Here is a 13543-nt window from a genome sequence, read left to right on the forward strand (position 1 = left end):
AGCTGCAGTGTACATCAAGTGTGTTGTTTGGGAATAGTATCAACCTGCCTTATCGACCTGCTTTGCAGGGCAACCGACTTGTCAGGAGCAAGAAACGGTTTTCCAGCATCCAAAGTGTAGGCTGCCTGTCACAACATGCATGTTGTGTTGTATTAGCATGACCCTGCTTTATCAGCCTTAATGGCAGCCTACACATCATTGGAAAAAAGAGACACTTATGCTGGGATATAGACTGAAAGGAAGGACAGAAGAGGTGGACTGACAAGGAGGTGAAGAACTGATGGTCAGAGAGGGGGAGGAGGGAGGAGATGAAACAAGAGATGTGCACACTGTATTCGAAAAGAAATATATACAGTCAAAGCCATGGGAAATTTTATGAGTATCAGCACTGTGGGGTTTGTAATCTACTTTCTCCAATAGGAGTGCAGTTGTAGGCAAAACTGTGCTTTTCCTGTCCCAGCTGTACAGGCTGTCCTTCATCACAGATACACGTGTGGGAATAATGTTGGTCTGTTTTATCAACCAGTTTTGTAGGTAGCCTACACGCCAGGGATAACGAACTGTTTTAAGCTACCCTGTAAGACAGGCATATAGCATTGGTCTAGTAGCAGATTGCTTTATCAACTTGATTTGCATAGCAGCCATCATGTCAAAGGCAAAAAACGATTTTTCAAGCCTCTGTTGGATAGGCTACACGACAAAAAAAGGCATGTTGTGGCAGTAGTATTAGCCAGCTTTATTGACTTGTTTCACACTGGCTACACTTGCATGGCTGAGGCAACATTGACGCAGATACAGGAGGGAATGGACAGGGAGAGGGGGGTAGGAAGGATCTGGATAGGGAGTGAAGGGACTGTAGGGAATGGACATAAATTGGGAGGAGGGGAGGGATAGAAAAAAGGGGATGAGGAGATGGATAGTGAGGAAGAGATGGATAGAGAGAGAGGAAGACAAGATAATAGGGAGAGATTCACAGGAGGAAATAGACAAATAGAGAGAAGAGAAAGGAAGTTGGGCACACAGGTGGAGGAGGTGATGAACAGGGAGAGATGAAGGAGGAGGGGATTGGCAGAGAAAGTAATGGGTTGAGGGGAAGATGAAGGAGCAAGGGGGAAGGTGTGGAGTGTAATGGGAAGGTGTAAAATGGAGATGGGGAGGAGGCAATGGACAGAGAGAGGGAGAGGAGAAGATGGGACTGAGGATGATTTGGGTGAGGAGACTAAACAGTGGGGTCATCAGTCTCATCGGATTAGGGAAGGATGGGGAAGGAAGTCAGCCATTTGCCTGAGGCGATTTAGGAATATCAAGGAAAACCTAAATCAGGATGGCCGTATTTGGGATTTAACTGTCGTCCTCCTGAATACGAATGCAGTGTGCTAACCACTGAGCCACCTTGCTCAGTGGATAAGATGGTCAGAGAGGAAGATGTGGTTGTAGAGAGAAGACACAGGAGATATACAAAGAGATGGAGAAGATGGAGAGATAGAGAAAATAGGGAGAAAGAGATGGGACGATAGTGGTGGGAGGATAAGGTGGTCAGAGAGACAGGGAAGGAAGCAATAGACAAAGGAGGAGGAGAAATGGGCAGAGAAGATGAGTAGCAGAGACAGACAGGGTAGCAGGAGCAGGAGGAGATGCATAGAGAGTGGGGGAGGAGATGATGGGTAGAGTGAAAGGTGAGGAGGTGGTCAAGTAGGAAACAGAATATGAGCAGATCGTTGTGAGCAGAAGATGGACAGAAAGAATGAAGAGGAGCAAGAGCTGTAAGAGACATGTAGAAACTGGAGAGGGGCAGTCAGCAGGTGAAAAATGAAGAGGGTCTGAGAAAGCAGATGGAAGAGAAAGCAGGTATGAGCTGGAAGACAGAGTGTGTGTCAGGAAGCAGGTGGAAGGAGACCTCTTTCCTACTGACACCCTTTGTTTCCCGTCAAACATATAGGAATTCAATCATTCCATAGAATTTCCTGTTACAGTATAACATTCTTGTTTAATGAAAACGATATTGTGATTTACACAGTCAGATGCCTCTGGCAGATCGCAAAATGTAACACTAGCCTGTAGTTTATAAATATATTCTCCCTGTATATGTTGGTAGTCTTGTCAATATTGGTAACTTTAAGAAATCCTATCTGGGATTTTGACAATATACTATTGTTCGATGGCATATATTTCAAAAAGACGATTATATTTTCCATTTCTAACGTTTAAGAAATATTCCACTGATAAATGACTGGTTACACAGATAATTTAATATGTTGCTGAACCCAGAAGCACACTATTTAGTTGACTCTGTCGATATTTTATCGTAACCACTAGAATTTCTCGATTTTAAAGATTTTTATGGTGGACATTAGTTCTACTGTTCTCGTGAAGGTCATATTTATATTACTGTAGTTATTTGTCATGTCTAGTCTGAAATATTCCATGGCAGCATTTACTGAACCTGAGGAATCCATCTTATCAGTAGCAGTTGCAAAATGCTTGAAAACAGTTTTGCAATGCTCTTATCAATGTATCACACTTCATGCCATCTGCTCCTATACATGTCTGATTCAAACCATCTCCTTCCATACTGTATCCCGTACTGTTTTATTTTGTTATCAGGTGTGATGATCTTTTACTTATAGTGTATTACTTTGACGTCTGAATTATCGTGTGTGGAATAATATCCTGATAGAACCATGCCATAACACTGTGTCTCCAAAAATATTATAAAAATCTTTCATATCAACTTATTACACTGTTGTTGTTGTGTTGTACAGAAGGATTATGTTGGTCAGTACTTAAGTAGGATAGCTAACTACTTTCTGGATACAGTTCGACTTTGGACATAATCATTGTCCTAGAATTCATGATGGCAAAAATGATCTTGAAGGTTGATTACATGCTGGGGCAGCTCAATGACCTTTGACCTTAAATGCATGATGTCATCATGCCACTTCCCTCATCCCTGTCCTCCATCCACAACCTACTATTTTATCAGCGAATAAAACGAAACTGCCAATCTCATCTCAGTATTTTACCAGATATTAAAACGAAACAGCAAATTCATATACACCACACTTCGTGTTATTTTTAAATTCCATCTTAAGCCGTGCCCCTTGACCTATTTAAGCCGAGATACACATATTTTGCTGTTCTCCAATCACAGCCCAGTATTTTTCCAGCCATTAAAACGAAACAGACTTTCAATATTCTACTATAAATCCCACTTTTCAACATTTTTCATCTTCTTCCCTTAGTTAGTCAGCGATCTTCTAAGCCAAAATACACATCTTTAACTCTCCTCCAACCACAGTTCAGAACTTGCCATCCATCAGAATAAGACATTCAATCAGTAGATATCCCGGAGCCATTGTCTATCAGAAAAGTGAAAAAGCTTTGTCAGTAGACCATGCACAACTTTACGAAGTGTGCCTCCCAAGAGGCAAGGAACAAAGTTCGATCTTTCTACCGCACTATTGCAAGGCATAATAGACGTTTGATCTTTGTACCAAACGTGGTGCAAGAAACAATGGGCCCTCCCCCAATTTAAATGTTTCCTCACCAAAATAGTTTTACAATTGTACAAAAAAAAATGTTGCCTAAAATAATATAGTAAGAAGGCTACGCAGTAACAGCTGATATTTGAGCACAGCAAGCGATACTAAAAGTTATGTGCTTTTGAGAGGTCTTTAATGCATCTTACCACATAAACTGCAAATCTTTGTAATACACAAGTATAATTATAAAAAGCACAATTACGTATGTAAGCTTTGATTAGACTCTTATGGTGGCTGTGCAGTCTGCTTATGTCAAAGACGACGATTGACAAGCTTCCGCACAGAGGAGAAGTCGATCTCTCATTTTGATAAAAAAAATTTGGTCTTTGTATCAAAATAAAATGGCACTTAAAATTTCTGTGCTGTTTATCAAATATTTCTTCTACACCAGCACAAAACACATGTAGCTCGCTTATTGGGTATTACCAATCTAACTTACAGATAAATGTGTACTTTTTCATAAACGTATTTCCATCTCTGTACCACTTCTTACAGAAACCTCAAATTGTCAGTCTTATTTATCAAAGTACGTGGTGTTTCTTCTATAACAGTACAAAACACACCTGAATCGCTTACTGGTACTACTCACGTAACTTACAGGCTAAAATGGACTTGTCAACAGCAATAGTCCATTTTGTACCATGTTTTAAAGGAACCAAAAATTATCTCTATAATTTTTCAAAATAAGTACAGAATCTTATATAACATCACAAAACACATGTAGCTAGCTCATTGTGACTACTGTTGTAATTTACAGGTTAAGATATGCGTAGTGATGAAAATAGTTCGACATATGTACCAAAGTGGCAATGGCCTTGCCGCAGTGGGTACACCAGTTCCCGTCAGTGCACAGAAGTTAAGCGCTGTTGGGCGTGGCCAGCACTTGGTTGGGTGACCATCTGGGCCGCCACGCATTGTTGCCATTTTTCGAGGTGCACTCAGCCTCGTGATGCCGATTGAGGAGCTACTCGACCGAAAACTAGCGGCTCCGGTCAAAGAAAGCCATCATAACGACCGGGAGAGTGCTGTGCTGACCACACTCCCCTCCTATCTGCATCCTCAGCTGAGGAAGTCACGGCGGTCGGATGGTCCCGTTGGGCCACTTGTGGCCTGAAGACGGAGTGCTGCTGCTGCTAGGTACCAAAGTAACAATGTTATGCCTGAAATCCATACAACACTGAATGACTGGAGGTAACACCTGTACATTTCCTGTACAACATTTCTTCTAGCTGAGATCATTTGGGAATTTTAATTTCACCCTCTGTTTCCTACAAGTTAAACTCCCTCCTCCTCCCGCTCCCGCCTCGCTGTTCTAGCAGACTTTAGCAAACAAATGATCGTTAAGTGTAGTTATTACGTCAGAAATAAACTCTGGAAATGGGTTTCTGTTTATTGATAGATGCGCAGTGTCAAGACTACTAAAATTAGGTACAATGTAACCATTCTTTTAAGGTGATGCAAACGGGATGAATGTTTATAAACAGAATTTCTTTGTCTATCCCTTACTGTAGTGACTACCTCTGGATCCATTATTTGCTGTGAGTACGCCGATGGTATTTACAGCAAACACTGGTATCGTCTATCCTCCCACACATATCTTTTTTTCCGTATACTGTGGTTAAAGTGATTTGTAAGTCTTCGCTGTGCATCTTCTTCCAACAGCAGATTATATTCATCCATCTCAATTGTTTTCGCCAAATACTTTGGTTTTTACGAACTTCCAGCACGCTGAAGTAACTGTGGCTCAGCAACTTCTGTTAATCAGTACAACGAAAAACTAATCCAAAGTTGCAAATCTAACTTTTTTTGGTCACTCGATGACTAGTTTTCGGGCTGAGACCGATTTTCAAACCATCGTAACATCTTCAAAAATGGTGTTTCAGGGGATGTGAAACCCGTGTCAAAAAATGTGCAACGAACAGTTATAGCGCTGTAGCTGTTCGGTGCACATTTTCGAAATGGTTTTCATATCTTCGGAAATACTATTTTTGACTATGTTACGATGAGTTGAAAATGGCCCTTGGCCCGAAAACTAGTCATTGAGTGAGCAGAAAAAGTTAAATTTGCAACTTGGAGTGGTTCGTTGTACTTTAGTTTGTATTCTTTACGTATTATCCTTCCAATTTCAGTATCTTTTTGCTTACCATTAACACATTAATTTCATTTAAATGAGAAATATCCTTTATAGGGAATGGCTTACATCTGTCTTATACATTGCTGTTTTTCGTAAGTCCTTCAGAATAACGTTATTCCTAATTCTATTTTTGATAGTGTTGTGGAGAAAATGTCCTGGATTGAGGAAAAGCGTGTTTCCCATATTTAATGTAACACTAACATTGTCCTTGTTGGAATCTGTGTTAACAGTATCCATATAGTTTATAGATAACAGCATGTTCTTCATCCAAGGAATACATAAATGTATCTGATAAATGCGTGTTAGAGACACTTTATAAAATCAGTAAGATAATTAAGTCTGCGACAATTTGTTGTAATTTCGTTGGAGCCAGTTGTTCAATGCTTATCTGTAACAATATAAAATGGCGGCGTGCATTGATCAGCCAGAACATTATGATCACTGATCTACTACCGATATAAACCCGTCCAGGCGAGGAACGACTACTAGTCAGAGACACACATGGTGCACATAGTATCAGCGTGTTGTCTATGTGTATAATAGGGAAGGCGAACGATGTATCTGAAGTTGACTGAGGACAGATTGTAATGGCCTGGAGGCTCCGCAATAGCATTTTGGAAACTGCATGCCTTGTCAAGTGTTTGAGGAGTGATGTGGTGAGTGTCTCCAATATGTGGCGAAACCATGGTGCAACCGCGTTCAGACGTCGTGAGGTTGGGCATGGTACCCTGACCTCAGTTAATATCCGCTCAGCAGATGAAAAATGGTGATCCTCTGAGGATGACACGGCGTTCGGATGGTCCCGGTGGGCCACTTGTGGCCTGTACACGGAGTGGAGTGGACCCAAGTGCTGGCTATTGTATTGGCAAGCCTGGATATGTTTCTTGGCAGTTTCTCACATCTATTTGGGGGAATACTGGGCTGGTATCTACATTCCATCACAGCTAATATTTAGCAACAGTTCTCATACTTTCACATGGGAAAACAGTAGATGCAGGCAGAAGAGGTACACTAATTTTGTCCTGTGAGGGAGGGGATGGGAAGGGGTCCCCAATAGGAGGGGCAACTGGCTACCCTCTACAACCAACACTGCCAAATCTAATAATTAACACGTCTGTTCCTGTGAAGGTATGGGATAACTGGATACCTCAGGAAGCAATTATGATAGCTGTAACCGAATGGGTTGTCTACACTCATTTTGTTTTGAGCATTGCTCATTGTACAGGGTGATTCAAAAAGAATACCACAACTTTAGGAATTTAAAACTCTGCAACGACAAAAGGCAGAGCTAAGCACTATCTGTCGGCGAATTAAGGGAGCTATAAAGTTTCATTTAGTTGTACATTTGTTTGCTTGAGGCGCTGTTGACTAGGCGTCAGCGTCAGTTGATGCTAAGATGGCGACCGCTCAACAGAAAGCTTTTTGTGTTATTGAGTACAGCAGAAGTGAATCGACGACAGTTGTTCAGCGTGCATTTCGAACGAAGTATGGTGTTAAACCTCCTGATAGGTGGTGTATTAAACGTTGGTATAAACAGTTTACAGAGAATGGGTGTTTGTGACAGAGCACTTCATCACTGGCCTCCAAGAAGCCCTGATCTTACCCCCTGCGATTTTTTCTTATGGGGGTATGTTAAGGATATGGTGTTTCGGCCACCTCTCCGAGCCACCATTAATGATTTGAAACGAGAAATAATAGCAGCTATCCAAACTGTTACGCCTGATATGCTACAGAGAGTGTGGAACGAGTTGGACTATCGGGTTGATATTGCTCGAGTGTCTGGAGGGGGCCATATTGAACTTCTCTGAACTTGTTTTTGAGTGAAAAAAAAACCTTTTTAAATACTCTTTGTAAAGATGTATAACAGAAGGTTATATTATGTTTCTTTCATTAAATACACATTTTTAAAGTTGTGGTATTCTTTTTGAATCACCCTGTATTTTCTTTTTCTTTTTTTGTTATTTCGAAATGAGTGAAGGGATACTCCTGGTCCATTACAGGATTCGAGTGTGACTCTCATGACCCCAAGAAGAATCAGCGATCACTTTCATTACGTGTCAGTTCTCTTTTCATAGACACGAAGCTCAAGGATATAGCCTGCCAATCCTTCACAGCGGACATAGGGTTTTCGCAGCCACACCTCTCGCCTCAGCGCAGCGATCAAAGTTCTCTTTTGAATACGATAGTGGCAGACCCTCTAGCAAGAAGGTTTGTTTACTTTGCTTATTTTCGATCTAATGCTACCTACGACGTAATATCCAAAAAAACTCGCTTTCATGAAGAATGTTCTTCGCCAAAATAAGATATATTGGAAACACTACTGAATTTCTTTACCAAAGTCGGATGGAAAACTGTTCAAGATCCAAGAAATTCTAGCACCACTATCTGACACATATATTATGTTACTGTAATTAGAGAATAATGACTCACTCAAAACGAAGAGCGGCGTTTATTCCATGAAAACTAAGAATAACATTAAAACGCCTCATTGTTAATTATACAGTGAGATGTACACGATGCTGCTGGTTCAGTTTCAGTAAACACACGACAGAAACGACAGACCGATAAATCAATCAAGTATCAAGTTAGAGTTATCTGTCCTAGCAAATCAACTGAAACTGGCGACAGCCTGCATAAATCAGCTGGCTGTGTTAGATTTTACGACTTCGGATTAATAATTAAATTCTAATGAAAGTAAGTGATGTCACAATATTGTATACTGTCTGTGGACATTAGTACTGAGAATCATGAAAATTTAATAGCACTTAGCATTATCAATTACAAGAAGGCGATACCAACCGATTACTGCTGATTTACAAACAAATAATCAGCAAAGACAACAAACTATGTCATGTGCTCTTGAAATAATACTAAGTAAATGTCATGTCACTGAAAAATCGTAAAGTGACAATTGGGAATAAAATGGTCAGAAGAAAAGAAATAACACACCATGGTAATGAAAAAATTGTGCCACGTTAAGAAAGTAACAACAGTTAGGCCCGGTAACAAATTTAAACGAGCTGTTTAAATGTAGAAACGAGTGAGGAAAAAAGAAAGAGATAAGATCAGTGATGTAAACACACCCTAACCAATGGCTCACCCGCTCTATCCTGCGCCGCCGTCGTCACAGCTGTTGTCATTCTGTTCCTGAAATAAATCGCTCGTCTGCTGAACGCATCTTTCGCAAGAAGCGCTGCTGCCACCGTCTGTACGGCTCGGCGCTAGCGTATCTCTTTTTATACTCTTCGGCGCTTCGAAAATAAAACACGAAGAGTGGCGAAGGGTAAAGAGGAGACGTGTATTTCAACAGATGCTGAGATACTCAAGAAGCCTCCCAGTCGCCTGTCGCTACCGTGTGTCGCCAAACAGCCCCGTTACATTATTTTACTTCGACTCCTTGTTAGAACATATGAATCTCCCGTTCAGTTAAAGGTGAATACGTACTGAACACAGCGCAAACATCTCTCTCGTCGGGCGGCACACGCATCATAAGAGAGGAACGTGATCTGGACACAAACGCTGCTCGCAGGTTCCTGTTTTCGTTCGCAAAAGAAGCGAAATACGGGACGAAGTTGTAGGTTTACACGAACAATATTGTATACTCTGCAAACCACTGTACAGCTCATGGGGGAGGGTGCTTAATATCAGTATTGTTGCTTTTTATCCTACACCCTTTACATTTTGAACAAGGGAAGAACAATTTTCTATACTCATCTCTACGCACCCTATGTACATGTATACTGTGCAAACCACTGTACAGCTCATGAGGGAGGGTGCTTAATATCAGTATTGTTGCTTTTTGTCCTACACCATTTACATTTTGAACAAGGGAAGAACAATTTTCTATACTCCTCTCTACGCACCCTAAATGTCTATCTTGTCTCGTGATTCCTACACTAGATATGCGATGGTGGCAGCCTAATGGGCGCACAGTCTTCTCCGAACAGTTGTTCTCTAAATTTATCCAACATGTTTTCGCGAGAACTAGATCGTTTTCTTCCAAAGATTCCCATTCAGTGCCACATTTTCTTACATTCGTATGGGTTACACTGACATTTTACAATCTTCGTGGAGCGCCTCTGCTTCGATGTCAATTTTCATGACTGTTTGAGAATGACTTCAAATATTGGAACATTACGCAGATGTCTTCTATTCGATTTCCTTTAAAGAGCAACTTACTTTCCCAGAATACTTCCAAGACATTTAAGTACCCTTCCGATTACGCAATACTAAATGGTAGTGTGGATAAAAATAAGAAAAAATGTCCAGTAATCATGGGCTGCAAAATGCATATCTTAAGATCCACGAGCGTTTGTTCATCTTCGTTGCTGTGAAACACAGCTCTTCTAGTGGTCAGGTGCTCACATTTCTTACGGTATGCATTTTAGAGCTCATGTTTACTGGACTTCTTGGTACACTTACCCTTAATCACCATCCCTGAAGGTTTGTGACTTCATCACGGAATCATGCTGTAAACTTATTTGGCGAAACATGCTCAAAACGTTTACTACTAACTTTGTAAATGGGTATATCTGGTTCTTTCTCTTTGCTATAGGCTATACAAAAAAAGTGGCAGGTAAGTGAATCAGCGGAAAATGATACACTTTACGAAGCCTGGAAGATGCTTCACAATGTATTGTAAATTACTGTCCCGTCGGAATATACGATTAGAAATACATGGAACGAACGAAGTGACCCGGTTAGTGAGGCTTGCTTGTGCCAAGATTTGGGACTTAGAACCCCAGAAACTTACTAGTCCAGTGCATTCAGATGTTCTATATCTTCACAAAGTTTACCTTCTCATTTTACATTAAGATTCCTACATATTTTCAAATTTAGCATCCGAGCTTCAGATTTATAGCTTTACATCTGGATAACGTAAAGACTTAAATGAGACATAATCTTTGGAGAATTAATTAAAAATAATAAATCACATTCCCATAATGGTGGGGCCATCATTTTCAAAACTGCTACAATTACTAATTAGGCAGAAAATTACCTTCAGTGTTCTCATACGTCTCATGTTGCTTAAATTCGCTATCGCAACGTCGCCGAAACCCAGCAGAGTTTACATGTGAACGGATGGTAAACAGCTCCATTTGCAATTCACCAAAGGCGTGTTTGTCTGCGTGGCGGAGCTGCGAACGGCTAGCAGTTACAGCGCACCGGTAATTATTTCGACCTTGCATTAACAGAGCGGCAGTTCGTTGGCCGGGCAGCTGGAGCTTACGCCGCTAGGACAATTTATCTAAGTAGCACTTCACTAGAGTAAGCTTTGTTTTCTGGAATACCGATGTACTGCTGTTTCGATAAATCGTCTGAGAGGTCATCTTTCTGAAGATTGCAGGTTGTTGTTGTTGCTGTTGTTGTCTTCAGTCCAAAGACAGATTCTTGGTTCAAATGGCTCTGAGCACTATGGGACTTAACATCTGAGGTCATCAGTCCCCTAGAACTTAGAACTTCTTAAACCTAACTAACCTAAGGACATCACACACATCCATGCCCTAGGCAGGATTCGAACCTGCGACCGTAGTGGTCGCGCGGTTCCAGACTGTAGCGCCTAGAACCGCTCGGCCACGCCGGCCGGCTTTTAAGTGGGCTGTCCGCAGCACGTGGTCGCGCCTTTAACCGCGTGGCCACACTGGCTGGCGAAGACAGATTCTTCTCTCCGCACTAGTTTATCTTACGAAAGCCTCTTTGTCTCTGCATAGCTATTGCAACTTGCATCCTTTTGAACCTCTTTACTGTATTCGTGACCAATTTTCCCTCCATACTTTTGTACCTCTCCCGCCCATCTCCGCACATTTCCTATTCTTCAAGTTGTGCCACAAAATAATTTTTTCTGCATTACATTCAGTACATTGTCTTTAATAACACGATCTACCCTTCTTATATACAGCATTTTCCTTTAGTACCACTTTTCAAATGCTTCTGCTCTCTTTTTGTCAGAACTGTCTGTTTTCAATGTCTCACTTCCGTACACAGCTACACTCCTAAAATTTATATTCAATGTTAACAAATTACTCTCGTTTAGAAATTGATGGAAAGAAGACTTACAAACAAATAAGGCAGAAGTGGCACTTAACATTCCTTCGAAATTTATGAAACCAATAAGAAAAGTGGCAACCAAACAGCTATTGAAATTGGTTTGTAGAATCTATGAAATTGGATACGTACAATTAGACTTTCTGAAAAAAATATAACCTACGCAATTCCGAAGACAGTAAAGTCAGATAAGTGCGAAAACTATACCACAATTAGCACAATATACTTCATGTCTCATGCAACAATGCTGCTGATAATAATAATATCCGCTGAGATGACAAAAGCCGCGGGATAGCGATATGAACATATACAGATGGCGATAGTGTCGAGTACACAAGTTATAAAAGGACAGTGCAGTGACAGTTCCGTCATTTGTACTTACGTGATTATATACACATACATATACATATACCATATGAAAGGTAAAGGCACCAGTAAAATGGAAAGAAGACAAGGATTTCTCGTCAGATGAGTGTAGGATAATATCAACAACAGCTGAAAATGGTATAACGGGATTAGGATTCGTTATGAATACGAAGGTAGAGCAGAGAGCGTGTTACTATGAGCAGTTCAGAGATATGGTTGTTCTTATCAGAATCTACAGCTAACCAACACTGACAACGATAATTCAGGTATGCATGCCGACGTCGCAATGTGAATATGAAGAAAGTATTTGAGGATACTGAAAGAGTAATTCAATACGTAAAGGTAGATGGAAATCATGGGGGACTGGAATGCAATTGTAGGGGAAGGAGTAGAAGAAAAGGTTACAGGAAAATATGGGCTTGGGATAAGGAATGAGACAGGACGAAGAATAATTGAGTTCTGTAATAAATTTCAGCTAAAAATAGCAAATACTCTGTTCAAGAATCACAAGATGAGCAGGTATACTCGGAAAAGGCCGGGTGATACGGGAAGATTTCAGTTAGATTACATCATGGTCAGACAGAGATTCCGATATCAGATACTGGATTGTAACACGATTCAGTAGTTATGAAGAGTAGGATTAGTCAGAAAGAATCACTACGCAGAGAAGTGGGATACGGAAGTACTAAATAAGGACAAGATACGCTTGAAGTACTCTAAGGTTACAGAAACAGCAATAAGGAACAGATCCGTAGGTAGTACAGTTGAAGAGGAATAGACATCTCTAAAAAGGACAATCATAGAAGTTGGAAACAAAAGGATAGGTACAAAGATGGTAGCTGCGGAGAGACCACGGGTAACAGAAGAAAAACTTCAGCTGATCAATTAAAGAAGGAAAATGCTCAGGGAAAGTCAAGAATACAGAAATACAAGCCGTTGAGGTGTGAAGTAAACAGGAACCGCAGGGAAGCTTGGACGAAATGGCCGCATGAAAAACGTGAAGAAATCGAAAAAGAAATGACTGTCGGAAAGAAATTCAAAACAACCTTCGGTGAAATTAAAAGCAAGAGTGGTAACATTAAAAGTGGAGCACTAATTCCTCTGTTAAATGTAGAGGAGAGAGCGGATAGGTAGAGAGAGTACATTGAAGCCCTCTATGACGGGGAAGATTTGCCTGATTTGATAGAAGAAGAAACAGGAGTCGATTTAGAAGAGATACGGGATTCAGTATTAGAATTTAAGAGAGCTTTGGAGGACTTTTAAGATCGAATAAGGCAGAAGGGATAGATAATATTCCACCAGAATCCCTAAAAGCATTGGGCGAAGTGACATAAAAACGGCTGTTATCGTTGGTGTGTAGAATGTATGAGTCTGGCGACATACCGTCTGACTTTAGGAAACATATCATCCGCAAAATTCCGAAGACTGCAGGAGCTGACAAGCGCGAAAACTATCG

At 40.8% G+C, this 13543-nt stretch overlaps 1 protein-coding gene across 1 annotated transcript in view; it reads right to left on the minus strand.

Moving 5' to 3' along the window:
* The window catches only part of LOC124789411 (sialin-like), an 87218-nt gene extending 78345 nt beyond the window's left edge, over positions 1-8873 (minus strand). The window contains exon 1 of the mRNA XM_047256755.1: positions 8777-8873. Within this exon, the coding sequence (XP_047112711.1) occupies positions 8777-8816 (40 nt within the window). The 5' untranslated portion in view covers positions 8817-8873. The remainder of the gene's footprint in view (positions 1-8776) is intronic.
* Positions 8874-13543: the final 4670 nt, after the last annotated feature.

This window comes from Schistocerca piceifrons, chromosome 3 (genome assembly GCF_021461385.2).
Source record: "Schistocerca piceifrons isolate TAMUIC-IGC-003096 chromosome 3, iqSchPice1.1, whole genome shotgun sequence".
NCBI classification, from domain to species: Eukaryota; Metazoa; Arthropoda; class Insecta; order Orthoptera; family Acrididae; genus Schistocerca; species Schistocerca piceifrons.